The 27,931-nt window shown below is 44.6% G+C and overlaps 1 protein-coding gene across 7 annotated transcripts in view; it reads left to right on the top strand.

Annotated features, from left to right (window-relative positions):
- Positions 1-27,931, top strand: part of lratb.1 (lecithin retinol acyltransferase b, tandem duplicate 1) — a 309,269-nt gene that overhangs the window by 94,333 nt on the left and 187,005 nt on the right. For all 7 annotated transcript variants that reach the window (XM_070871411.1, XM_070871414.1, XM_070871416.1 and 4 more), the window contains one exon: positions 3,598-3,697. In XM_070871411.1, the coding sequence (XP_070727512.1) occupies positions 3,598-3,697 (100 nt within the window). The remainder of the gene's footprint in view (positions 1-3,597; positions 3,698-27,931) is intronic.

The following is a 27,931-nucleotide window of genomic DNA, read 5'->3' as shown; positions in this document are numbered from 1 at the left end:
TCCATCAGCATCGGTGCTCTTGAAAAAATCTCACCTTGGTCCTCGGAATCCCATCACAATCAGCCCCAACATCAGCATCACCAGGCACATCAGCAACACCACCAACAACGCCAACCTGCTCTGCAATCACCTGATGCTGCACAGGACACAGGGCATCAGCACCTGACTACATTGCTTCCTGGGAGGCCAGGGATGGCCTCACCATGGCTAGATTTACTTCACTTGATGCTGTACACCCTGGCTGCCACATGATGCGCCAGGTTGGCACCACCTCACATCAGCTCCATAAAGCAACCCTGCAATGCCCAAACCATTCCTTTGACACTCATCACCGTTGCAGGGGATACCCTTATGTCCCACCATTCATTACAACTCACTAAGCCACTTCCAAACGTGCACACATATCTGTCCAAGAACACAAAGTGTTGAAACCAAAGAGTTCAGTGTTTGACAACACATTAACAGAAACTTTATATGAACATTGACTAAAAGACCCAAGTGGGAATGTAAGTTGTGAGGAGGATGCAAAGAAACTGGTTGGTATGATTGGAAAAGGATGAGGTTAAGTGTGAGGGGTGGCTAGTGAGATGGGGATGTGATAATGTAGATAGAGAGGGATGGGTGGAGGTGCAAGGTAAGTTGATGTAAATAAGGATATGCAGGAGTAGGGTCGGGAAGTCAGAGTGATGGGGATGTGATAAGTGGCACAGCAGGATGAGGTTGATGACATCCTTGCTGTCATCATCATAGGCGGTCCCTCAAAACGAGGATGACTTGCTTCCACACCAAAAAAGGTGTTTCAATGAAGGACCCGAACTACATCCTGAAGGGTGGAAGATGCCTGTGCGTGCATTTTTTTGTGAGGTGGCTGTTGCACACCAGTCACCACACGGGCTTGACAGAGCTAGGTCTTGGTCCAGTGGCAAAGATTACTCGAGGCAACTGGAGATCAGCTTTGCTGCACGGACCTAGTGCGCGCCCCTGGCCCCGAACTCACACCTCCCCTGGGCCCCGATCACGTCCCTCTACAGTCGCTGCTCCTTCGCCCCGACCTCGCTGCTCCTGCTGTATCTGCTCATGCTCCAATCACCGACCTTGATCTTGATGACGTCACTCTTCACAGCCGCTACCCTCCTGCACCAGCTCGCGTTGTACCTTGTAGTGGCGTGCCTCCACGCTGCTCCCAGGCTGCCGCTCACCGCTCCTTTTATGGCCCCGACCTGCCACTGATGTTCCCTCGCAGGTCGGGGCCTCCTGTGCAGTGTGCAAACAGGATGCGTTGGTGTCCTGGCGAGTATATGGAGGTAGTGATGGGAGAGCCTGGGTGCACCCGTGCACCTCTATGCAGTGCTTGTCAGTGTTTGCAGTACCTCAGTGCTGTAGAATACTGACAGCACAACTGTCAAAATAAAGTTGGCCATGGTCCCTTTCAGGAAACCAGCTGATAACACGTCATCAAGTGATGTCATCAGACCCACTTCCTTTTAACTGGCCGGGAACCTCGCAGGGCGGGCTTAACAAGTCCCATCAATGGATGATTCTTCACACAGAGCGGATAGCACTGGGAGCGGGGTCGCAGTTTGCTAGCTACTGTGGCCACACTGGACCCATCTCGGTTGGCAAAATCAAAGCCTTTTTGTGACGAATGGACATACCATCTTTATATCCAGTCCAGTGGCAGAACGGTGCACACCAGAAGGCACAAGTCCCAACTTCGTGCAGGTTTTAGTGACCTGAAAACCTTGGGTGCAATTCATAAGAACATTAGAAAAGCCAAGGATGATTAAAGTGTATTGAACCCATTAAGCTGATCTCTCTAGTTGCCTGACTCTCCCATCAGTGTACAGCAATATTTGGAACAGTCACGGTTGAGTTTCTGATTGTTTCTACAAGTTATATCAGCTCAATCTGGGCGGAATCGGTCGAACCAGCGCAAAAGAACGGGGAAGTTTAAGCTGAAATGAGTTACGCCCACATCGAGTTACGCTGGTGTTTTTCACGATCTTTTTGTGATGGTTTAAGTTTAATTTTCCCAAACCAGGCTTCATGTACAAAACTGGCCATGTCCCCAGGTTGAAATTGCGAGATTCTGCCGATTGCACTGTTTCGGCAAACCTCTGGAAATTGCATTCATTTTCTTAGATGCACTGGCATGCTTTAAAAAAAATTTATATCAAAAAATACGTAATTATGAAACTGACTAGTGTACACCAATGAAACTAATTCAGTATAGTTTTTAAAGAAATTTTCATTGATTTTTAAATCAGGTTACTCACAGGCGGAGGACTGGACATTCTTATTAAAGAAAAATAAAAGAAACGATTGTGTTCTGTTATTCTGCTCAATTACTCAGGTTCATGGAAGATTTTACGCTTGTGATTGAAATGAATTTTAGCGGAAACTTGAAGTGTAACCTAACCAGCACAATTTCAAGCGCTATTTCCCAGTTGCGCCCAAAGCAGAAACTCTACTACCCAGTGTTTTCGTTACCTGTTTAACAGACAATTGCAAACAATTACCAATTGCAAACAATTACCAATGAAACTAATTCAGTATAGTTTTTTAAGAAATTTTCATTGATTTTTAAATCGGGTTACTCACAGGCGGAAGACTGGACATTCTTATTCTTAGTCAAGAAGCTTTTCCTAGAGTTTGTTTTAAATGTTATTTTTATTACTTGAAATTTTTATCCTTGGGTCCTATTTTCTTGGCTTATTTAGAAATAATCTGAGTTTACTATATTGATGCCATTTAATAATACTTTGTGCATGTGTAACATTTTAAATATTGCCTTTTATCTCAATGTTTATAAGTGCTTTTTCACAATTAATTACTTTCTGAAGTGCAAAGACTGTTGTTATATTGGCAGTATACTTTTATACTTCAATGAGTCCTCCAATAACCAGCTTATTTTCCTGTTCCCTGGATCTTTTCCAAAGCATGTATATCTTTTTTTGTGATGTGGTTGCCAAAAATTGAACGTATTTCCTGATATGATGAATCTTTTGCCAGCTGCCCTAAGTGTAAACCTACATCTGTGATTTTTGAACCAGTCAGACACGTACATTGGAAGTTGTGGCACTTGAACTGATACACAGAAGGCTAAATTATCTCGTGACCCCTTTTCTTAAGTCCTTCTCATCAATCTTCCCTGAATTTTAAAAATATTCCATATATGTATTATATTGGTATCAGCCATAACTCATAATATTCTTTTATCATGCCACTATCAGCTACTGCTGATGGCTGTTAATTCTCAAAAGCTATGCAGCAACAATGCACAATATGTGGCACTGTATCACGGTTGCATCTATCCATTTAACTTAACAGGTATTTGCTGCTTTTCCCCTCCCTTGAACTGTAGTATTAGCTTTCTGGTATGGAGGGAGGTTAGGGGAAAGGTCTGAGCGACTGTCACGGGAGGAAAACAAAACACTAACACAGATGAGAGAGGCAAAAAGTACTTTATCTGTGTGTAAAGTGTATGTGTCAAGTGGAGAATCAAGCTGGAACTCTGCAAATAAAGTTGGCTCATCAGAATAAATTATGGATGATTACTTATGCTGTGGTAAATTTATTCAATTTCTGTTTGCACAGTGCCCGGCCAATCAGCAGGGCTCTGGATCTTGGGGCTGATATAGTCGTGACTGGCAGATGCATCGACAGTGGCATCGCTCTGGGACCTCTCATTCATTCTGTAAGGCACTCTATACATTAATATGGTTCCTAGCATTTCTGTGGTTCTATCAGATCATGTATTTCTCAATTGTGACATAGGTAAAATAGGTTGACAAAATATATATTTTTAATCATTTAGTTAACCCATGAGTAATGAAGATATTTAAATTAACCATGTTTTCTGATGTATATAAACATGCAGAACTTACAGATGTAAAAATAGTAATCTTGCATTACAGTGCAACATTGCTATTTGGAGTGCTGCTAGTCCGACCGGATCAATAATCGGAAGGGAGGACAATACTTGCTATATTGTACTGTAGTTGAAATGGGCAATTACTGCTGGATGAGTGGTTGATATAAGCAAAAAGACCATCAAACTGTACTCTACTATATAAGCAAATTGCACTGGTATAGTTTAAAGATTTTTGTTTTATAGGTGGAATAGACCAAACAAATCTCTTGCCTAAACTATGTTTGACTTCAAATGTTTGGATCAGTTCCACTGTATGTTTTAAGTTCGGGTGAAACATCGCCTCTGAATCAGAAGGTTGTGGGTGCAAGTCCCACACCAGAGACTAGAGTACAAAATCTAGGCTGACACTTTGCAGTATTGAGGAAGTGCAGCACTGTCAGAGGTGCCATCTTTCAGATGTGACGTTAGACTGTGGCCCCATCTTCTCTCTCGATCCCATAGCACTATTTTGAAGAAAAGCAGAGGCGTTATCCCCAGTGTTCTGGTCAACTTTTATCCCTCAATCAACTTCACCAAAAAAAACAGATTATCTGATCATTATCTCATTGCTGTTTGAGGGACATTGCTGTGTGCAAATTGGCTGTTGTGTTTCCTGCATTACAGCAGTGACTACACTTCATTGGCTGTAAATTGCTTTGGGAAGTCCTGAGGTCAAAAAAGGCACTATATAAAAGGCACTTTCCTTTCTTTCTAAGAAGGAAGACCAACTATTTACTGCACAAGATAAGAGCTCACGGGGTTGGGGGTAATTGCGTGGATAGAGGATTGGCTAACTAACAGAAAACAGAGAGTCGGGATAAATGGGTCATTGTCAGGTTGGGAAACTATAGCTAGTGGGGTGCTACAGGGATCAGTACTGGGGCCTCAAAAGTTTACAATTTATATTAATGACTTGGATGAAGGGACCAAATGTAATGTAGCCAGATTTGCAGTGATACAAAAATAGATGGGAAAGCAAGTTGTGAGGAGGACGTTAAGAATCCACAAAGGGATATAGATAGGCTCAGTGAGTGGGCAAAGATTTGGCAGATGGACTATAATGTGGGAAAATGTGAGGTTATCCACTTTTGTAGGAAAAATAAAAAAGCAAATTATTATTTAAATGGGGAGTGATTACAAAATGATGTAGTACAGAAGGATCTGGAGGTTCTTGTACATTAAACACAGAAAGTTAGCATGCAGGTACAGCAAGTAATCAAGAAGGCAAATGGAATACTGGCCTTTATTGCAAGGGGGATGGAGGGAAGTCCTGCTCCAACTGTACAGGGCGTTGGTAAGACCACACCTGGAGTACTGCGTACAGTTTTGGTTTCCTTATTTAAGGAAGGATATACTTGCATTGGAGGCAGTTCAGAGAAGGTTCACGAGGTTGATTCCTGAGATGAAAGAGTTGTCATGAAGAAAGGTTGAGCAGGTTGGGCCTAGACTTCTTGGAGTTTAGAAGAATGAGAGGTAATCTTATTGAAACATGTAAGATTCTGAGGGGGCTTGACAGGGTAGATGCAGCGAGGATGTTTCCCCTCATGGGGGAATCTAGAACTAGGGGGCATAGTTTCAGAATAAGTGGTCACCCATTTAAAACAGAAATGAGGAGGAATTTTTTCTCTCAGAGGGTCGTGAATCTTTGGAATTCTCTGCCCCAGAGAGCTGTGGAGGCTGGGACTTTGAATATATTTGAGATAGACAGATTTATGAAAGATAAGGGCATCAAGAGTTATGGGGAGCGGTGAAGGAAGTGAAGTTGAGGACAGGATCAGATCAGCCATAATCTTATTGAATGGCGCAGCAGACTCGAGGGGCCAAATGGCCTACTCCTGCTCCTATTTCTTATGTTCTTATTGTAATGTCTGTAGCTCCACACTGTGGACGTATTGTGTTACTGCACCAAAGTGTTTCATAAACAGTCAGGTCACCTGACAAGAAGCAAGCTTCCATAGACTTCTAGAGAGTTCCGGGTGCTGCTGCCATAGTAAAGATTTGTGTGTAGTATGTGATCTGTGAATCTATCTCAAATGGCGACGAATATGGGATATTTCAGATAATATAAAGCTGAAAATTTTGTTGATGGAGGATTCAGCCAGCCGACAGAGAGACTTTGAGAGTTTCTCTGTTTTGATTACAGCTACAAATTCAAGGTAAATTACAAGCACACTGTTGAACTGCCAGAGTCAAAATAGCTGCACCTATGGAAGTGATGGGGCATTTAGGGGAATATAAACGCGACCAGGAAAGGTTCAAAGCATATGTGGATCAGCTACAAATGCATTTCACTGCAAATAACATAATCGAAATCCCAGAGAATGCAGACCAGAACTGGGCGGTGTTGGAAAGAAAAAGAGCAATTTTCTTAACTGAAGCTGGGCCTGAGTTGTATGAAACACTGATAAATTTGCTGGTGCCTACCAAGCCAAAGGACACAATGCTTAAGGAGATTTTAACTAAGCTGGAACAGCAGTACAACCCCATACCCTTGGAAATTGCTGAAACCTATCGTTTCGGTATACAAAATCAGAAGGCCGATGAAAATATCAGTGAATACATTGTAGCATTAAAAAAGCTATCTATTCACTGTAATTTCGGAAACTTTCAGAACCGAGCATTGCGGGTCCATTTTGTTTGTGGGATGAAAAATGATGCGATCAGAAGAAAGTTATTGACAACGCCTCACTTGACTTTTGATATAGCTTGTCAGACAGCTAGGTCGATGGGCATGGCCGACCAATATTCCCGAGAATCTCAGACTATTTTCAGTCGTCAGACAACCGAGGTGAATTGCCTGCAGGTTCAAAGTAAAATGCGGTGGGGGCCCAAAGTCTCAGAAACTGGAAATGCTAACAGAGCATTGAAGTCCTGCTATTGGTGCCTGGGACAACACATTGCTCAAAGTTGTCCATATGTGAAGGCAGAGTGTTTCTTCTGCAGGAAAACTGGGTATCTTGCGAAGGCATGCCGACTGAAGGGTAAGCCAGCTTTCAAAGCTATCAGTCCAGCTTTCAAAGCTATGAATAGAAATCCCCAGAGACTATGGAAGAACAACAACAGGACGAAGAGATGTTAGAGTTAATTGTCATCAGGAGCACGAGGTTAACGGACAGCGATTCGAAAAGTATCATAATCCACATAGATGTTGCAAGATTCAAGATACCAATGGAACTCGATATAGGTGCATCCGTGAGTGTAGTACCGGAGTCGCTATACCTCGACAAATTGTGTGATTTCCAACTGGAGAAATCCAAGATAGAGCTGCGAGGCTACTCGGCAGAGAACATTCCTGCGGTAGGTCATATCACCGTACCGGTGAAATACAAGGATCAAGTTCAGAGCTTGCCTCTAATAGTAGTGGCAGGAGACAAGCCTGCCTTACTAGGAAGAAATTGGTTGGGATCACTGAAGCTCGATTAGAGTGTTGAAACGAGATTTGCATCAACAGATGATGTCATCAAGAATTATCTGAAGGTGTTCTGCGAAACGGGTAATACGATCCAAGGCTTCAAGGCGAGTGTCAGGGTGCAGAAGGATGCTAGATCGGTTAACTGCAAGCCACGTTCCGTACCATATGCACTGAAGGAGAAAGTTGAGCAAGAACTCAAAAGACGAGAGACTGAAAACATTATTTCTAAGATAGATCAATGTAATTGGGCTACACCCATTGTTGTTGTACCTAAGTCCGATGGTAAGGTAAGATTGTGTGGTGATTATAAAGTAACCGTAAACCAGGTTCTAGAGGGTAATATCCCCAATACATTGCCAAATATAGAAGATTTGTTCTCAACACTGAAAGGTGGTCAGATCTTCTCAACGTTGGATCTTACGAATGCCTACTTACAGCTTGAACTAGATGAGGAGTCCAAGTCATGCTTGACTATAAGTACTCATCGAGGCCTATATCATTATAATAGGCTATCTTTTGGAGTGTCTTCCGCCCCTGCCATATTCCAAGGGGTGATGAACCAGATTTTGCAAGGTATTGAAGGGGTAGTATGTTATTTAGATGACATACTGATTTCAGCACCAAATAGGCAAATTCATAATAAAATATTGACTGAAATCCCCAAATGGCTAGAGAAGCACAGATTACGAGTGACTGCTCACAAGTGTGAGTTATTTCAAAACTCAGTGGAATACTTAGGGCACAGAGTAGACAAAAATGGTTTGAATTCAACCAAGGAAAGCTGGATGCAATCAGAAATGCACCCACTCCCAAGAATGTCATTGAATTTCGATCATTTTTGGGTCTTTTGAACTGTTATGGGAAGTTCCTACCAAATTTGGCTACAGTATTACATCCACTGAATAAACTATTGAAAAAATAGGTCCATTGGAGTTGGTCAAGAGAATGCGATACAGCATTCAAGGAGTGTAAAAGCCAATTGGTAGAGGGCACCATGTTAGTTCACTATGACATATCTAAGGAGATCAAGCTAGCATGTGATGCCTTTCCGTATTGAGTTGGGGCAGTGATCTCTCATGTATCACATGGTGGGGAAGAGAGACCAATTGCTTTTGCTTCATGCACTCTCAGTGCCAGTGAGCGTAATTGTGTGCAAATCGAAAGGGAAGCTTTGGCATTAATTTTTGGGGTCAAAAAGTTCCACAAATACTTGTATGGTCGCAAGTTTACCATCGTTACAGACCATAAGCCCCCGACAGCAATCCTCCATCCAAAGTCTCCAGTTCCAACATTAGCTGCAGCCCAAATGCAGAGATGGGCTTTGATATTGTCAGCATATACATATGATATTGAATACAGACGATCAGCTGATCACAGTAATGCTGATGCTATGTCTAGATTGCCTTCCCCATCACAAGTTACATGCGATAGGGAATAAGTGTTCTATTTTTCATACATTGGTAAACTACCAGTCACAGCTAAAGAGATTGGTAGAGCAACCAAACGTGACCCAGTGATGTCAAAGGTGTATGATTATATTGCAAATGGATGGCCAAACCAGGTAACAGACAAAGATATTCATCCATTCTTCATTCGTAGGACTGAATTATCAGTCGATAAAGATTGTATCATGTGGGGTGCAAGAGTGGTTATACCAAATAAATATACCAAATAATACCAAATTATTAGGAGACCTCCATGTCCAGCACCTGGGAATGTGCATGACTAGCACCTGGGAATGTGCTTGACCAAGAGTTTTGCACATAGTTACTTATGGTGACCAGGTCTTGATAAGGATATAGAGTACATCGTGAGTCAGTGTACGACATGTCAATCGGTAAGCAAGCAACCACCATCAGTACCATTACAGCCATGGAAATAGCCTCCCAGGGTGTGGCAAAGGCTACATCTCGATTTTGTTGAGCTAGGACAACAATTGTTCATTGTGATTGATAGCCATTCGAAGTGGGTCGAGGTGTTTCCAATGTGGAAAATAACAAGTAAAACATTAGACATTTTGCGAAGTTTATTTTCTTCATTTGGCCTCCCAGCAGAAATTTTTTCTAATAATGGACCACAATTTTGTTCAGAAGAATTTGCACAGTTCACAAGCAAAAATGGTGTGAAACATACCAAGGTTCCACCGTACCACCCTGCTTTGAATGGTGCAGCAGAGCGCACTGTACAAATTGTAAAACGCGCCCTCATCCAAATCCAAAGACACGACAGTTGTCATTGGATCACAAATTGGCTAATTTTCTAATTACGTATTGTAATACTCCTCAAACAACCACTGGTAGAACACCAGCAGCGTTGTTTCTCAACGACAGCCAAAAAACAGATTCTCGTTGTTAAAACCAAACTTGGCACAGTCCGTAGAAGAGACACAATTAAGACAGAAAGAGAATCATGATAGAGGTAGAGTAAAAGAGAGAAGTGTGAAATTAAATCAGAAGGTGAGAGTGAAGAATCATCACCATAAATGATTGAAGTGGTTACTAGGATGAGTGGTGAAGATATGTGGTCCTCACACATATTTGGTCAAGATGTTTGATAATGGACAGGTTAGGTTTGTTCACATTGATCATATTTTACCTACAGACATGGAAGGAGTTGGAGGTCAGAATGATTCAATTATTTCTGACTCATCAGATAGTTTTGATACACCAGTAGCATATCCTACATCCAATGTACTGGAAACAAATCCAAGAGAAAATCAGAATTTAAGTCTGAGTCAGAGTCAGGAAAACAAACAGTCTGAAGTTAGAGTGAGTTCAAATTGAAATCAAGGGCATCCCTTGGAGGAAAACTTTCCTCAGGATCAGCCTCGATTGAGTTTAAATTCAACACCATGTTTGGAAGGTTGTGTTCGAGAGCGAAGGTATCCTCTTCGAAACAGAAAACAAGTGGTTAAGCTTAATTTGTAAATATGGCAAAATAAGTCCATATCCTTTCTTATGCATAACCAGGCAAATTATGTATGATGATTGTTTGTTATATTGGCCCTGAAATTCCGATGTCCTGGATCCGTATGAAGTTTCTACGGACCTGGGAAGACATCGGAAAAGCCGTGTTTCAGCGCGCACTGCGCATGCGCTGAAAACTGGCTTTTCCAATCTGTCAATTTTCTGACCTGACAGATCTCATACATATCGGGAGCGAGGACACTTGCAGGGCAAGATTTCCAATATTTACAAATATCTTGCCCTGCAAATGTCCTTTAAAATCTTGTGTCTGAAAAAGTAGGCGTATAGCCTACTTTTACAGGCACAAGTGTTTAAAAATACACAGAAACATTTTAAAATAAAGTTTTAAAAACCCTCTCCACTACAGTAAGTTTATTTTAAGGCTTAATTAAAACAACTTAAAAAAAAGTCGAGAAAATATTTTTTTTATAAGAACTTTAATTTAAGTTTATTTTCTATTTTTTATTGTGTTTTGGGTGTTTGGAGTGGAGGGGGTTCTCATTCATAGTAATAGGAGTTTCAGACTTACAGAACTCCTATTACTTTGAATGAGAAAATATACTAACCTGATTGGCTGCTGTCTCCAGCTCCCGGACTGCGCAAGTCCCCACGTGCATGCGCTACGACGTGCAGTCACGAGAGGCCTCAGGCTCTGAAGTTCGAACGGATGCAGCAGCAACAGGTAAGTGCGCATCATTTTTCCCTTTTTCACTGGTTTGCCCGCGGGAAGACCTCAATCGGAATTTCAGGCTCAATAACTTCTTCATTAAGGAGGGAGTAGTGTAATGTCTGTAGCTCTGCACTGTGGACATATTGTGTTACTGCACCAGAGTGTTTAATAAAGTCAGGTCACCTGACAAGAAGCAGGATTCCACAGACTTCTAGAAAGTTCTGGGAGCTGCTGCCATATTAAAGACTTGTGTGTAGTGTGTACTCTGTGAATCTATCACACTTATGTTCTTCCTGCTCCCGCATCATTACCTCTGATGTTCCCCAAGGATCTATCCTTGGGGCCCTCTTATTTCTCATCTATATGCTGGCCCTTGGCGACATCATCCGAAAACACAGCGCTGGTTTTCCACATGTACGCTGATGTCATTCAGCTCTACCTCACTACCACTTCTCTCGACCCCTCCACGGTCTCTAAATTGTCAGACTGCTTGTCCGACATCCAGTTCTGGATGAGCAGAAATTTTCTCCAATTGATATTTTGGGAAGACCGGAGCCATAGTTTTCTGTCCATGCCACAAAGTCCGTTCCCTAGCCACTGAATCCATGCCTTTCCCCAACCTCTGTCTGCGGCTGAACCACACTGTTCGCAACCGTGGTGTCATATTTGACCCTGAAATAAGCTTTCAAACACATATCCGCAGAATAACTAAGACCACCTATTTCCACCTCCATAACATCGCCTGTCTCTGCCCTTGCCTCAGCTCATCTGCTGCTGAAACCCTCATCCATGCCTTTGTTACCTCTAGACTTGACTATTCCAACACACTCCTGGTTGGCTTCCCACATTCTACCCTACAGCTGCCCGTGTCCTAACTCACACCAAATCCCGCTCACCCATCACCCCTGTGCTCACTGACCTACATTGGCTCCCAGTTAAGCAACACCTTGATTTCAAAATTCTCATCTTATTTTCAAATCCTTCCATGGCCTCGTCCCTCCCTATCTCTGTAATCTCCTTCAGCCCCACAACCCTCTAATTCTGCCCTCTTGAGCATCCCTGATTATAATTGCTCAACCATTAGTGGCCATGCCTTCTGTTGCCAATGCCCTAAGCTCTGGAATTCCCAGCCTAAATCTCTCTGCCTCTCTACCTCTCTTTCCTCCTTTAAGATACTCCTTAAATCCTACCCTTTTGGCCAAGCTTTTGGTCACCTGCCCTAATTCTCCTATGTGACTCAGTGTCAAATTTTTTGTCTCATAACACTCCTGTGAAGCGCCTTGGAACATTTTACTGCATTAAAAGGTGCTATTTACATACAAGTTGTTATTGTTGTTATTGTTATTGCACTAATTACTGGTGCACTAGTTAGCTAATCTTAGGCAGTGGTTAGGGTACCACAGTTAAACTCCATTTCCCAAGCAGGAGTGAATGGAAAACTAACAGAGTTCCTGCTTCTGATACAATTATACAACGACTGCTGTTGGAAGTACATATGTGTAGACATTGGGTGAGAACAGGAAGGGATTTGACTGTGAAACTCCCACAGTTGAATGCCCCATTAATTCTCACTCTCTTGTCCTAATACATGAGTGGGGTATCAAAGAGGCTTCACTGTCCATGGAATTATTTAACAGCATAGAGGTAAGGGGATCAATTAGAATGAAAAATTGAAAAAAGAAAAGCATTCTAAAATCAATGGACTATTTTCAGAATATGTATTTTGTTGGGGGGAGGGAAAGGGTTTGCATTTGTTACAGCACATTATAATATCAATTAAAGAATTAAAGTATCCCAGCACTGAATTAGATCACACCATGGCAGAACATTTTTGTCATTTGGCTGAATACTCTGTGGTAGCTCTCTTGTCTCTGAGTCAGAAGGTTGTGGATTCAATTCCCACTTGAGTACAAAAATCTAGGCTGACACTCCAGTGCAGTACTGAGGGAGTGCTGTACTGTCAGAGGTGCCATCTTTCAGATGAGACGTTAAACCGAGGCCCCATCTGCGCTCTCAGGTGGACATAAAAGATCCCATGGCATTATTTTGAAGAAGAGCAGGGAAGTTATCCCCGGTGTCCTGGGCAATATTTATCACTCAACCAATATCACTAACAACAACAACAATAACTTTTATTTATATAGCTTCTTGTGGGAGCTTGCTGTGCGCAAATGGCTGTCATGTTTCCTACATTACAACAGTGATTACACTTTTAAAAAGTACTTCTTTGGCTGTAAAGCGCTTTGGGACAACCTGAGGTCAGAAAGGCTCGATATAAATGCAAATCTTTTTCCTTTTTGAATGTTAGTTTTGACCAACAGCCTGATATTCATTTGGATAAGGGTCCCTGTGGTCTTATATTCATCTCATTCTGGGGCTTCCCCTTCCCCCACTAGCTTTTCCTTTTAACCTCTTCCAATTAGTATCTGCCTGAAGGAGGCACAACCCCTTGTCTGGCTCCTGTTTGCTTCCGTAGTGTTGAAGATAAGCTGCAATGATTAGTATTTTTCCCAGCATCTATTCAGTGTGATTGTCAGTGCAGTGTACTTCCATAAACCCAGTGCACATTTCCTTAATATATAAGTGGATAAAAGATTGTAACCTACCTCTTGTATTTTGGACATGTCAGGATTGCTGAAGATGCACAGATCATTACAATGAAATGTAACCACCGCAGTTCTGGAAAAAAAACTTTTACTGTTTTTTACTCAATTCATACAGGAAGCTTCACTATTAGGGATAGAATGACAGATCAAAGAGGAGACACAGAAGAAGCAAGAGCCTTAAGGCATCAGCAGTAAATACCAGTATAGCTTCCTGCCGATAGTCTTTTTGACTCGTGCCAGGAGATGAAAAGCAGAATGTGTGGCTTTCCTAACAATGTGCCTAATTACTGTTTTCCCCCTTTTCTGTTCGTTGGTTGCTATTTATCATCTGTAGCATAGAATTCTCAAAAAGACATGAAGCCAGCAATCTTTTAGATTTACTGTACAAAACATTTTTCATCTCCTGATACTAACAGCCTGCGTCAGGCACATAGGAATTATTTCAGTAATGATGGCCACTTGTTTTCAGTCTGGGTTCAATATGTTTTTTCTTTTTAGATGTTTCCCTCTGTGCTCAAAATTGATCAGAATTCCCAAGTATCAGTAGACACAGGGGAAGGCTTTCCAGGAAGCTGGTTACTCCTGTAAACACAATACAACTCATCATCATCATCATAGGCAGTCCCTCGGAATCGAGGAAGACCTTTTTCCACTCTTAACATGAGTTCTTAGGTGGCTGAATAGTCCAATGCTAGAACCACAGTCTCTGTCACAGGTGGGACAGATAGTCGTTGAGGGAAGGGGTGGGTGGGACAGGTTTGCCGCACGTTCTTTCCGCTGCCTGTGCTTAATTTCTGCATGCTCTCGGCGATGACTCGAGGTGCTCAGCGCCCTCCCAAATGCACTTCCTTCACTTAGGGCGGTCTTTGCCCAGGGACTCCCAGGTGTCAGTGGGGATGTTGCACTTTATCAGGGATGCTTTGAGGGTGTCCTTGTAACGTTTCCACTGCCCACCTTTGGCTCATTTGCTGTGAAGGAGTTCCGAGTAGAGCGTTTGCTTTGGGAGTCTCGTGTCTGGCATGCGAACTATGTGACCTGCCCAGCGGAGCTGATCAAGTGTGGTCAGTGCTTCAATGCTGGGGACGAGGACACTAATGTTGGTGCGTCTGTCCTCCCAGGGGATTTGTAGGATCTTGCAGAAACAGGTACAACTACAAAGGTGTCAACTAATGTTCTTCAATGTTTGTCCAAGGTTCCTGATGTAATTGCACCTAGTCTGTGACACCAGCAGTCTGGCACTTCTTCAGATTTCTGGACAATTAGCTGAGGGGGACGTTTAAGGTTACTCTGTGGGTTGCTCAGAATCTTGAAGACTTGTGCCCTCAAGACTTCCTCGACATGGGGCTCAATTTTCCCCGGTCATTTGCAGCATTTTTTTGGGTGTATTTATTTTTTTCCAAGTTTTCCTTTGCGATCTGCGCCGGCGTAATTGATTGAGTTACGATTTTTCTGGGCCAGTTTTTTTTTTCACATCATTGGGGGCATTCCCTCATGTCTGTGCCGGTTTTTATAATTGTTTTGCAGTTTGGCCAACATTTTTTCCTCCTCGGTTGGTGTATCTGGCCACTCCCAAAAAACCTTCTGGGCATTTAAAAAAAACAGCGCACATTGAGAAATCGGCGCTGAAAGACGCCATTGTTTTTAAATCGAAGATTTAGGAGGGAGTCAAGAACACTGTAAAATCAATAATAAAGTTCAACTTTTTTTTACCTGTCAACGTTGTAAATGTAAATTTGTTGGATTTCAGAAGTTTTCTCTTTTTTTTACTCACTTACACGCCACCACCGAACGTCTTGAAGCAGGGCTGGAGGGTCGTAGCTTTGGCCGGCAGAATCGGCCCTGCACCCGGACACAGGGGCTCGGGGCTCGGCTACAAAACAAGCATTAGGGTGGGGGGGGGGGGGGGGAAGGGGGGAGGAGAGAGAGCAAGGTGCCGATTGGAAGGCTTCGAGTTCGTGGAGCGAGGTGCCGATCGGAAGACTGCAATGAGTGGGGGTGGAGGGAGGGGGAGAGAGAGAAGGGGAGAAATATCAAGAGTGCAATTAGTTAAGGGCGGCGGGGACGGGGGGGCGGGGAGAGATGAGAAGTCACAAGGTCAAGACCTTGGGTGTGGTCCATCCATACAGACCTTGCGGAGAGAGAGAACTGTGAACCTGTCCTGCCTGCTTTTCTGCCATTTTGAGCTTCTTTCAAAGGTTAAATTTAAGCCTGGGGGCAATACTGACAATGCCATACCTTGTGCGAGCCTTCTGCATCATAGTGCTACGTAGGAGACAATTGATTCGACGTCATCGCATCAGGAACATCAGAGCCCATAGGGTTCTGGGCAGGAGGCCTTACCCACCTTGGGTATATCGAGACAAGCGTTCATACCTCCACCTGAGTGATGCAGACTGTGTTAGAAGGCTGCGTTTCCACAAAGAAGTTGTAACTGAGATCTGTGAGTTGGTCAAAGCAGACCTGCAACTTAGAAGCATCAGGAGGACTGCTTTGTCAGTTGAAGTGAAGGTTACAGCTGCACTTTCATTCTATGTCTCTGGCTCGTTTCAAGCTATAACTGGGGCTGTGTGTGCCATCCCTCAACATGCAACACATGTATGCACACGGCAGATGAGCATATGCGCGGAGGAATGACTATATAAAGTTCCCCGTGACCATCCAAGCAATTCATGACAGGGCTGTGGGCTTCTCTAGGATTGCTGGCTTCCCAAAGGTACAGGATTGCATTGATTGTACCCACATTGCCTTGTGAGCACCTTTGGAGGATTCCAAGATGTACAGGAACAGAAAAGGCTTCCACTCCGTCAATGTGCAGCTCATGTATGATGACATGCATCGCATCATGTCAGTTGATGCAAAATACCCTGGGAGCACCCATGATGCGTTCATCCTACGTGAGAGCATTATATCTGCCATATTTCAGCAGCAGTCGTAAGGGTTATAATTTAAAATATATTTTATTCAAAAGTTTAACAAACATTTGTTTGTACTTAACTTAACTTTAATAAAAATATTCTTGTATCAAACTTTAAAGTTTTCAGTTAAGATCACTTACAAACTTTAAGATCACTTAAAAATATTAAGATCACTTACAAACTTTTAAACTTGTAAATTTACATAACTTACAAAAAAAGTTTTAATTTGAGAAAAGTTATAACAGTAACAACAATATTAATAACAACAACAGCAGCAAAGAAAGGCTGCACCCATCTCTCCTTCACCTTATTCTAAGACCGCCCGTTGTACTTGGCCTTGGACCCTCCAACACCCCTGCCCACAGGCGTTTCTGGGCTTGGTACCAAGCTTATTCCTTCTCAGATCTCGGGTACTGCGCACCTGTTGTGGGGGGCGGGGGGGTAGGGGGGGGCGTCGGCAGCTGGGAGCAATTTGGGGAGCCCAGGCGGCAAGTTGGAGGGCCCAGCTTTGGGCTCTTCAGAAGCTGGTGTGGGGATTGGAGTGACAGTTGATTCTGTCAATGGGCGCGGGGTCTGGGCGTGTTCCCTTATTGCAGCAGCTAACTCCAACATGCCATCCCTCATGCGCCCTGACAGTGTCTCAACGACCTGCAACATTCCATCCCTCATGTTGAGCAAAACTGTCTGAACTACCTGCAACATTCATAAGAGCATAACATAAGAACATAAGAATTAGGAACAGGAGTAGGCCATCGAGCCCCTCGAGCCTGTTCCGCCATTCAACAAGATCATGGCTGATCTGGCCGTGGACTCAGCTCCATTTACCCGCCCACTCCCAATAACCCTTAATTCCCTTATTGGTTAAAAATCTATCTATCTGTGATTTGAATACATTCAATGAGCTAGCCTCAACTGCTTCCTTGGGCAGAGAATTCCACAGATTCACAACCCTCTGGGAGAAGAAATTCCTTCTCAACTCGGTTTTAAATTGGCTCCCCCGTATTTTGAGGCTGTGCCCCCTAGTTCTAGTCTCCCCGACCAGTGGAAACAACCTCTCTGCCTCTATCTTGTCTATCCCTTTCATTATTTTAAATGTTTCTATAAGATCACCCCTCATCCTTCTGAACTCCAATGAGTAAAGGCTCAGCCTACTCAATCTATCATCATAAGGTAACCCCCTCATTTCCGGAATCAGCTGAGTGAATCGTCTCTGTACCCCCTCCAAAGCTAGTATATCCTTCCTTAAGTAAGGTGCCCAAAACTGCACGCAGTACTCCAGGTGCAGCCTCATCAATACCCTGTACAGTTGCAGCAGGACCTCCCTGCTTTTGTACTCCATCCCTCTCGCAATGAAGGCCAACATTCCATTCGCCTTCCTGATTACCTGTTGCACCTGCAAACTAACTTTTTGGATTCATGCACAAGGACCCCAGGTCCCTCTGCATCGCAGTATGTTGTAATTTCTCCCCATTCAAATAATATTCCCTTTTACTGTGTTTTTTTCCAAGCAGGATGACCTCACATTTTCCGACATTGTATTCCATCTGCCAAACCTTAGCCCATTCGCTTAACCTATCTAACTCTCTTTGCAGCCTCTCTGTGTCCTCCACACAACCCGCTTTCCCACTAATCTTAGTGTCATCTGCAAATTTTGTTACACTACACTCTGTCCCCTCTTCCAGGTCATCTATGTATATTGTAAACAGTTGTGGTCCCAGCACCGATCCCTGTGGCACACCATTAACCACCGATTTCCAATCCGAAAGGGACCTATTTATCCTGACTCTCTGCTTTCTGTTAGCCAGTCAATTCTCGATCCATGCTAATACATTTCCTCTGACTCCACGTACCTTTATCTTCTGCAGTAACCTTTTGTGTGGCACCTTATCGAATGCCTTTTGGAAATCTAAATATACGACATCCATCAGTACACCTCTATCCACCATGCTCGTTATATCCTCAAAGAATTCCAGTAAATTAGTTAAACATGATTCCCCCTTCATGAATCCATGTTGCGTCTGCTTGATTGCACTATTCCTATCTAGATGTCCCGCTATTTCTTTCTTAATGATAGCTTCAAGCATTTTCCCCACTACAGATGTTAAACTAACCGGCCTATAATTACCTGCCTTTTGTCTGCCCCCTTTTTTAAACAGAGTCGTTGCATTAGCTGCTTTCCAATCCGCTGGTACCTCCCCAGAGAATTTTGGTAGATTATAACGAATGCATCTGCTATAACTTCCATCATCTCTTTTAATATCCTGGGATGCATTTCATCAGGACCAGAGGACTTGTCTACCTTGAGTCCCATTAGCCTGTCCAGCACTACCCCCCTAGTGATAGTGATTGTCTCAAGGTCCTCCCTTCCCACATTCCCGTGACCAGCGATTTTTGGCATGGTTTTTGTGTCTTCCACTGTGAAGACCAAAGCAAAATAATTGTTTAGGGTCTCAGCCATTTCCACATTTCCCATTATTAAATCCCCCTTCTCATCTTCTAAGGGAGCAACATTTACTTTAGTCATTCTTTTCCGTTTTATATATCGGTAAAAGCTTTTACTATCTGTTTTTATGTTTTGCGCAAGTTTACTTTCGTAATCTATCTTTCCTTTCTTTATTGCTTTCTTAGTCATTCTTTGCTGTCGTTTAAAATTTTCCCAATCTTCTAGTTTCCCACTAACCTTGGCCACTTTATACGCATTGGTTTTTAATTTGATACTCTCCTTTATTTCCTTGGTTATCCACGGCTGGTTATCCCTTCTCTTACCGCCCTTCTTTTTCACTGGAATATATTTTTGTTGAGCACTATTAAAGAGCTCCTTAAAAGTCCTCCACTGTTCCTCAATTGTGCCACTGTTTAGTCTGTGTTCCCAGTCTACTTTAGCCAACTCTGCTCTCATCCCATTGTAGTCCCCTTTGTTTAAGCATAGTACGCTCGTTTGAGACACTACTTCCTCACCCTCAATCTGTATTACAAATTCAACCATACTGTGATCACTCATTCCGAGAGGATTTTTTACTCGGAGATCGTTTATTATTCCTGTCTCATTACACAGGACCGGATCTAAGATAGCTTGCTCCCTTGTAGGTTCTGTAACATACTGTTCTAAGAAACAATCCCGAATGCATTCTATGAATTCCTCCTCACGGCAACCCGTGCGATCTGATTTGACCAATCGATATATCGGTTAAAATCCCCCATGATTACTGCTGTTCCTTTTTCACCTGCCTCCATTATTCCCTTGATTATTGTCCGCCCCACCGTGAAGTTATTATTTGGGGGCCTATAAACTTCGCCCACCAGTGACTTTTTCCCCTTACTATCTCTAATCTCCACCCACAATGATTCAACATTTTGTTCATTAGAGCCAATATCATCTCTCACAACTGCCCTGATATCATCCTTTATTAACAGAGCTACCCCACCTCCTTTCCCTTCTTGTCTATCTTTTCGAATTGTCAGATACCCCTGTATGTTTAATTCCCAGCCTTGGCCACCCTGCAACCACGTTTCTGTAATGGCCACCAAATCATACCCATTTGTAATGATTTGTGCCGTCACCTCATTTACTTTATTTCGAATGCTGCGTGCATTTAGGTAGAGTGTTTTAATACTAGTTTTTAAACCATGATTTTTAGTTTTGACCCCTCCTGCAGCCCCTTTATATTCATACATATTGTCCCTTCCTATCACCTTGTGGTTTACACTTACCCCAGTGCTACTCTGCTCTGTTGCCTCCTGTCTTTTGCATTCTTTCTTGGGGTCCTGTTCATCTGAGCTCTCACCCACTCTAACTAGCTCAGAGCCCTCTCCTGGGTTCCGAATACTCCTCGCATTGAGGCACCGAGCTTTCAGGCTTTCTTTTTTATTACACTTTGACCCTTTAGAATTTTGCTGTACAGTGGCCCTGTTTGTTTTTTGCCTTTGGTTTCTCTGCGCTCCACTTTTACTCATCACCTTTCTGTCTTTTGCTTCTGTCTCCATTTTGTTTCCCTCTGTCTCCCTGCATTGATTCCCATCCCCCTGCCATATTAGTTTAACTCCTCCCCAACAGCACTGGCAAACACTCATCCTCGGACATTGGTTCCGGTCCTGCCTAGGTGTAGACCGTCCGGTTTGTACTGGTCCCACCTCCCCCAGAACCGGTTCCAATGCCCCAGGAATTTGAATCCCTCCCTGCTGCACCACTGCTCAAGCCATGTATTCATCTGAGCTATCCTGCGATTCCTGCTCTGACTAGCTCGTGGCACTGGTAGCAATCCCGAGATTACTACTTTTGAGGTCCTACTTTTTAATTTAGCTCCTTAAATTTGTCTTGTAGGTCCTCATCCCTTTTTTTTTAACCTATTTCGTTGGTACCAATGTGCACCACGACAACTGGCTGTTCACCCTCCCTTTTCAGAATGTCCTGCACCCGCTCCGAGACATCCTTGACCCTTGCACCAGGGAGGCAACATACCATCCTGGAGTCTCGGTTGCGGCCGCAGAAACGCCTATATATTCCCCTTACAATTGAATCCCCTATCACTATCGCTCTCTCACTCTTTTTACTGCCCTCCTGTGTAGCAGAGCTAGCCACGCTGCCATGAACTTGGCTGCTGCTGCCCTCTCCTGATGAGTCATCCCCCTCAACAGTACTCAAAGTGGTGTATCTGTTTTGCAGGGGGATGACCGCAGGGGACCTCTGCACTACCTTCCTTGCACTGCTCTTCCCGCTGGTCTTCCATTCCCTATCTGGCTGTGGACCCTTTACCTGCGGTAAGACCAACTCGCTACACGTGCTACTCATGTCATTCTCAGCATCGTGGATGCTCCAGAGTGAATCCACCCTCAACTCCAATTCCGCAATGCGGTCCGTCAGGAGCTGGAGGCGGATACACTTCCCTCCCTCATGGTCAGTGACAGTGTTTACACTACCTCTGACATTCCCTCCCTCATGGCCACTATTCCCTCACGGATGGTCCCGGACATCATTCCCATTTCTCGTGTCATTGCTGTTACTTCTCCCGACAGTCCCGCTACCTCTTCACTCACCCCACTGATCGTGTCCAGGAGTGATTAGGTAAGGTCAATGCTCTCTGCATTCAATTACATCTCTGAACCACATCTGTTAGATCCTGCACCTCAGGGGAGCATGGTCGAGCTCTCCTTCCCCTCCTCCCCACAGATGTGCCTCACTGCACCCCACCACTGGGACCCGCAGCCTGGGACGGTCGGGCCCTTGGTGTGCCTCGCTGCACCTCACCACTGGGACCCGCAACCTCGGAAGATGGGGCCCTGGGTGTGCCTCGCTGCACCACACCACTGGGACCTGCAACCTCGGAAGGTGTGAAACCATGGAATGTCCCACCAACACTCAAACCACTAGTCCTGGAAGGGGCTGTTACCTCCATGGGCAGCACCTCCTCCAAAGTCAATACAACAGTGGGAGCTTCATCCAGCTCCATCCCCTCCCCCTCCCCTCACCCACTTGTTCTTGGTCTGGAGGGTTGGATTGGAAAATGTTCTCCTCTTCAGGCTCGTCCGCATCTGAATCTTCTTCTGCATCATCAGGGTTGGCCTCAAGTTCTGCAAAATATAACAGAACAATCAAATGGTTAGCAGCAGAGGAGGGGGCAGGATGGGTGGCATGAGTAGGCTCACACAGTGCAGGCCAGGCAGCAGGCTGATTTGAAGGACCACGATGAATTTGCAGGACTTACCCTGTCCCTCGAGTGTGGGCCCAGGTTGTGCAGTGGTGATTGCTTTTCTCCAGGCAGGACCCATCAAAGCAGCGACCCTCTCTTCCAAGTGTGTCAGTGGCTGCAGATTTGCTGGGCCTCCTTCTGTTCGAGTTCTTTCCCTTTTATTATGTGCCACCTTACTCTGCAAAGATGAAAACCTAATTTTTTAAAAGAGGGTGTCGTTCTGCTGGGTGGGCCATATACAGCTGGTCACATTTACAATTGCAATTCTATTGAATAAATGAAAATATTACTTACACTAACTACTTGACCAAGATCCTGCCACTTCTTTTACACTGGCCTCCAGATCGCGTGGTGGTCACCATTGCACAGTACTCTTCTGCAACTTGGTTCCAGCGTTTCTTCATTTCTTTGGGTGGAACTTTTATGTGCCCTCTGCTGGTGTCCAGCTCCTGCTATCTGTTCTCAATCACAGTAACTAGTGCCTCCATTTCTTCCTGTAAGAAATCCTTGCTCCTTGCACCGTGTTGCATCTTGTATTGCTGCAGATTCGATTTTTCCACTGCTCTCACATAGCACTCAACATTGTCACACACACAACTGGCTCTTTAAAAATGGTCGATGGCCAACTCGAAGCTGTACAATCATCAGTGAACATCCCCACTTCTGACCTTGCGAAGGGGGAAATGTCATTGATGAAGCAACTGAAGATTATTGGGCCTAGGACACCGCCCTGAGGACCTCCTGCAGTGATGTCCCTGGGGCTGAGATGATTGACTTCCAACAATCACAACCATCTTCCTTTGTGTTAGGTATGATTCCAGCTATGCGTGTTTTGTAGATGATTGTGCCCCTACATTTCTCAGTACATCTGCAGTTCACAAATCCGGTCTTTAGACACACCTTACCCTACACTCTTGGGTAGATCTTGCGTCATCGGTAGATGTTTGCTTTGGTGGCATGTTATCTCAAGTCACTGTTGGGGGTGTTATTTTCTTCTTTTCCATTCCTGTGTCCTCACCATTAGTCTCTGCTTCCCCAGTGATGATGATTCCTGTACAGATCATGGAACAGAAAGAATAATTAACACCCCCACTCCCATCCCGCTCCCCCGCCCCCCCCCCCCTCCCCCGCCCCGCCATGCCCAATGGACCTCAAAAAATATTTTATGGAGTTTCTCTCTGTTCATATCTGTCTAAACTTTCCTGATCTATCTAAACTTACTTCCAAACTCATTGAGTTTTTTTTGTTCCAGGTCTGTTCTACAGCATTCAAAAAGAGCAAAAGAAATGTCAGGTTGAAATTAATATCTTAAGGGAAAAGATTGCCTTCGTCTCGCTCTTGCTTTTTTATGCAGGACTTAAGCATTTTATAGTAGGATGCTTCTTTGTTTTCTGTTTTATTCCTGGCGATGCATAGAACTTCTGTCCCTCTTGCCACCCTGCTCCCCTCTTTGGCCACAACAGTATCGGGAAGTCACTTGGGACCTTGTCCATAATTCAATACAAATACAGGATCATTGATTTCAATCTCGCATGACACATTTGCGCTATCATGGTATGCACTTTGTTAAAGCCGCCTGCTCTCTACCTGTTCATGTAGATCAGGGTGAACTAACGAGAGCCTTGTCTTAAGTGCTCTTTTCATGAATAGTTCAGCAGATGGGATCCCCGTGAGCAAGCGGAGTCTCGTGCGGTAGCTAAGCAGGATTTGGGATAGATGAGTCTGCAGTGAGGCTTCAGTTACCTCTTCAAGCCTTGCTTGATGGTTTGCACTGCTCTCTCTGCCTGACCATTGGACGTTGGTTTAACTGGGGAAGATGTGACATGTTTGATGCCATTACGGGTCATGAATTCTATGAACTCAGCACTGGTAAAACATGGCCCATTGTCACTCACCAGGACATCAGGTAGGCCGTGTGTGGCAAACATGGCCCGCAGGCTTTCAGTAGTGGCAGCGGACGTGCTAGCTGACATTATCTCACATTCAATCCACTTGGAGTATGCGTCTACAACCACAAGGAACATTTTTCCCAAGAACGGGCCTGCATAGTCGACGTGTACCCCAGACCACGGTTTAGAGGGCCAAGACCATAAACTTAGCGGCGTCTCCCTGGGTACATTGCTTAACTGCGAGCATGTATTACATCTGTAAACGCAGGACTCTAAGTCCGCATCGATACCGGGCCATCACACGTGGGATCTGGCTATCGCTTTCATCATTACGATGCCTCAGTGGGTACTGTGAAGGTATCATTGATGAAGGTATCTCTGCCCTTCTTGGGGACCACTATTCGATTGCCCCACAGAAGGCAGTCTGCCTGTATAGACATTTCATCTTTGCGCCGCTGGAACGGCTTTATGAATTCCTGCATTTCCACTGGGACACTGGACCAGCTCCCGTGAAGCCCACAGCTTTTGACTAGGGATAATAAGGGGTCCTGGCTCGTCCAGGTTTTGATCTGCCGGGCAGTGACGGGTGATTTCTCACTCTCAAATACTTCCATAACCATGGATAGATCTGCGGGCTGCGCCATTTCCACCCCCGTGGTGGGCAATGGCAGCCTATTGAGAACATCGGCGCAGTTTTCTGTGCCTGGCCTGTGGCAGATAGCGTAGTTGTATGCGGACAATGTGAGCGCCCATCTCTGGATGCGGGTCGATACATTGGTATTTATCCCTTTACTCTCGGAAAACAGGTATATGAGTTGCTTATGGTCAGTTTCCAAGTCGAATTTTAGCCCAAACAGGTATTGATGCATTTTCTTTACCCCATAGACACACTCTAACGCTTCTTTCTCAATCATGCTGTAGGCTCTCTCAGCCTTAGACAGACTCCTGGATGCATAAGCAACCAGTTGCAGTTTCCCGAAGTCACTAGCTTGTTGCAAAACACACCCGACGCCATATAACGACGCATCACATGCTAGTACCAAACGCTTACATGGATCATACAACACAAGCAATTTGTTTAAGCATAACAATTTTCTCGCTTTTACAAAGGCATTTTCTTGGCTTTTGCCCCAAACCCATTCGTCCCCTTTTCATAGTAAGACATGCCGTGGTTCTAACAGTGTGCTGAGACCCCGTAAGAAGTTACCAAAGTAGTTCAGGAGTTCCAGAAACGACCGCAGCTCCGTCACGTTCTGTGGCCTCGGTGCGTTCTCGATTGCCTACGTCTTCGCGTTTTTGGTGGGTCTGATGCCGTCCGCCGCAATCCTCCTTCCCAAGAACTCCACTTCAGGCGCTAGGAAAACGCACTTCGAGCGTTTTAACCTGAGCCCTATGCAGTTGAGTTGACTAAGAACCTCCTCCAGGTTCTGCAGATGCTTGACTGTGTTCCGACCTGTGACCAAGATGTCGTCCTGGAAGACCACGGTATGCGGGACTGACTTCAGTAAGCTTTCCATGTTTCTCTGGAATATCGCCGCCGCTGATCGAATTCCAAACGGGCATCTGTTATAAATAAAAAGACCTTTGTACGTGTTGATACAGGTGAGGCCCTTCGATGATTCCTCCAGTTCCTGCGTCATGTAGGCTGAAGTCAGATCCAGCTTCGTGAACGTCTTTCCTCCCGCCAGCGTTGCAAAGAGGTCGTCGGCCTTTTGCAGGGGGTATTGGTCCTGCAGGAAGAAATGATTGATAGTTACTTTGTAATCGCCACAGATTCTGACGGTGCCGTCTCCCTTGAGGACAGAAACGATCGGGCTGGCCCACTCATTGAACTCGATCGGTGAAATGATGCACTCTCGTTGCAGCCGGTCTAGCTCGATCTCTACCCTTTTTCTCATCATGTACGGTAGTGCTCTTACCTTGTGATGGAAGGGTCATGCCCCCGGAATTAGTTGGATTTTCACTTTTGCTCCTTGGAATTACCCGATGCCTGGTTCGAACAGTGAAGGGAACTTGTTTAAGACCTGGGCACACGAAGTGTCATCAGCGGGCGATAGCGTTCCGACGCCATCCCAGTTCCAGCGTATCTTTCCCAGCCAGCTCCTGCCAAGCAGCATGGGACCATCGCCCGGTACCACCCAGAGTGGTAGCTTGTGCACCGCTCCATCGTAGGAGACCTTTACGGTAGCACTGCCGATTACGGGAATCAGTTGTTTTGTGTAAGTTCTTAGTTTCATACGAATTGGAGTTAAGACTGACCTTGAGGCCTTGTTGTACCACAATCTTTCGCAAGTCTTTTTGCCCATAATGGACTAGCTCATGCCCATATCCAGTTCCATTGACACCGGGAGTCCATTTAGTTCAACATTATCGGGGGACAATTCGTGGTGAATGTGTGCACCCCATGTACCTCTGCCTCCTCGGTCTGAGGCTCTGGTTCGTCGTGATCCTCTGTGGGTTTGTCCTCCTCTGCAACATGGTGGTTTGCAGGCTTAACAGGATCAGCAGCTTGCCTGCACATACGCTAGAGGTGTCCCATTGTTCCACAGCCCTTGCAAACACACCCTTTGAATCGGCATGAATGGAAACGATGATCACCCCCGCAGCGCCAACAAGGTGTTAATGGCCTTGCATTTATCATCCTTGATGGTGGACTCTGAGGCATCTGCGGATGTGCAGCTGCAGGCATGTGTGACCTGCCTGTACATTGCGATTTGAAAACAACATCACTTTGTTCACAGTACTTGTAACAGCACTTGTGTGCTGAGAGATTTGCTTCATATTGTCACTGGTGACAATGAACGCCTGTGCTATCGCTATGGCCTTACTCAAGGTTGGGGTCTCTACAGTCAAAAGTTTGGGAAGTATGGTTTCATGGCCAATGCCAAGTACGAAAAAGTCCCTGAGCATGTGCTCCAAATGTCCTTCAAATTCGCAATGTCCTGCAAGTGTCTTAGCTCGGTGACATAACCCGCCACTTCCTGGCCTTCAGACCTTTTGTAGGTGTAGAACCGGTACCTCACCATCAGAACGCTTTCCTTCGACTTCAAATGCCCTCGGACCAGTGTGCACAAATCATCCTATGATTTCTCCATGGGTTTCGCTGGAGTAAGCAGATTCTTCATGACGCCATACGTTGGTGCCTCACAGACGGTGAGGAGGATCGCCCTTTGCTTGGCAGCGATCTCTTCTCCCATCTAGCTCATTGGCCACGAAGTATTGGTCGAGTCGCTCCACAAAAGTTTCCCAATCATCTCCCTCCGAAAATTTCTCCAGGATGCCCACTGTTCTCTGCATCTTTGGGTTCACTATCTGTATCTCGTCGCCAGTTATGTATGGAGGAAGAGTCAGACTGAACACTGTGAGCTCAAAGTAAAGTGTGACCTTAGTCTTTTATTGCAGGTCTCCAAGGAATTATGGGATCCCTTGGGACTCCAGGGGATGAGCCCTCTGATGGCTGTACAGATTAAATACAAGTTTACATGTATAACAACGCCAAAAGCATCTAAAAAGAACTCCAAAACAAGCTACATCCCAGTAAAGAATCTTAATACTTGTTAGTAGTGAAATATTTGTTTCAAAAATTATAAGAACGTTTCTCACTGTCACAGATTCAAAAAGTATGTTCCATGTGCTGTAGCCTTGCCTATGTGAGTAAATGTTTTGCTGCACAATATGATGCATCAATGAGGTGCTTTTGTGGTGGATGTACTTTTGTGCCCATGCAAGAACCAGTTTGACTTTTTTGCTGTTGTGCAAGTTGAACATTTATGCAACTGCAATCTTCACACAAGCCACAAAATGATGCTTAGAATTTATGCAAGTTTTTAAACTTCCACACTAATCAAGATCCTATTCATTCAGTAAGTCTGG

Source organism: Pristiophorus japonicus, chromosome 2 (assembly GCF_044704955.1).
Source record: "Pristiophorus japonicus isolate sPriJap1 chromosome 2, sPriJap1.hap1, whole genome shotgun sequence".
Classification (NCBI taxonomy): Eukaryota; Metazoa; Chordata; class Chondrichthyes; family Pristiophoridae; genus Pristiophorus; species Pristiophorus japonicus.
The sequence above is the reverse complement of the archived record's forward strand: the minus strand, read 5'-3'. Positions and strand labels throughout refer to the sequence as shown.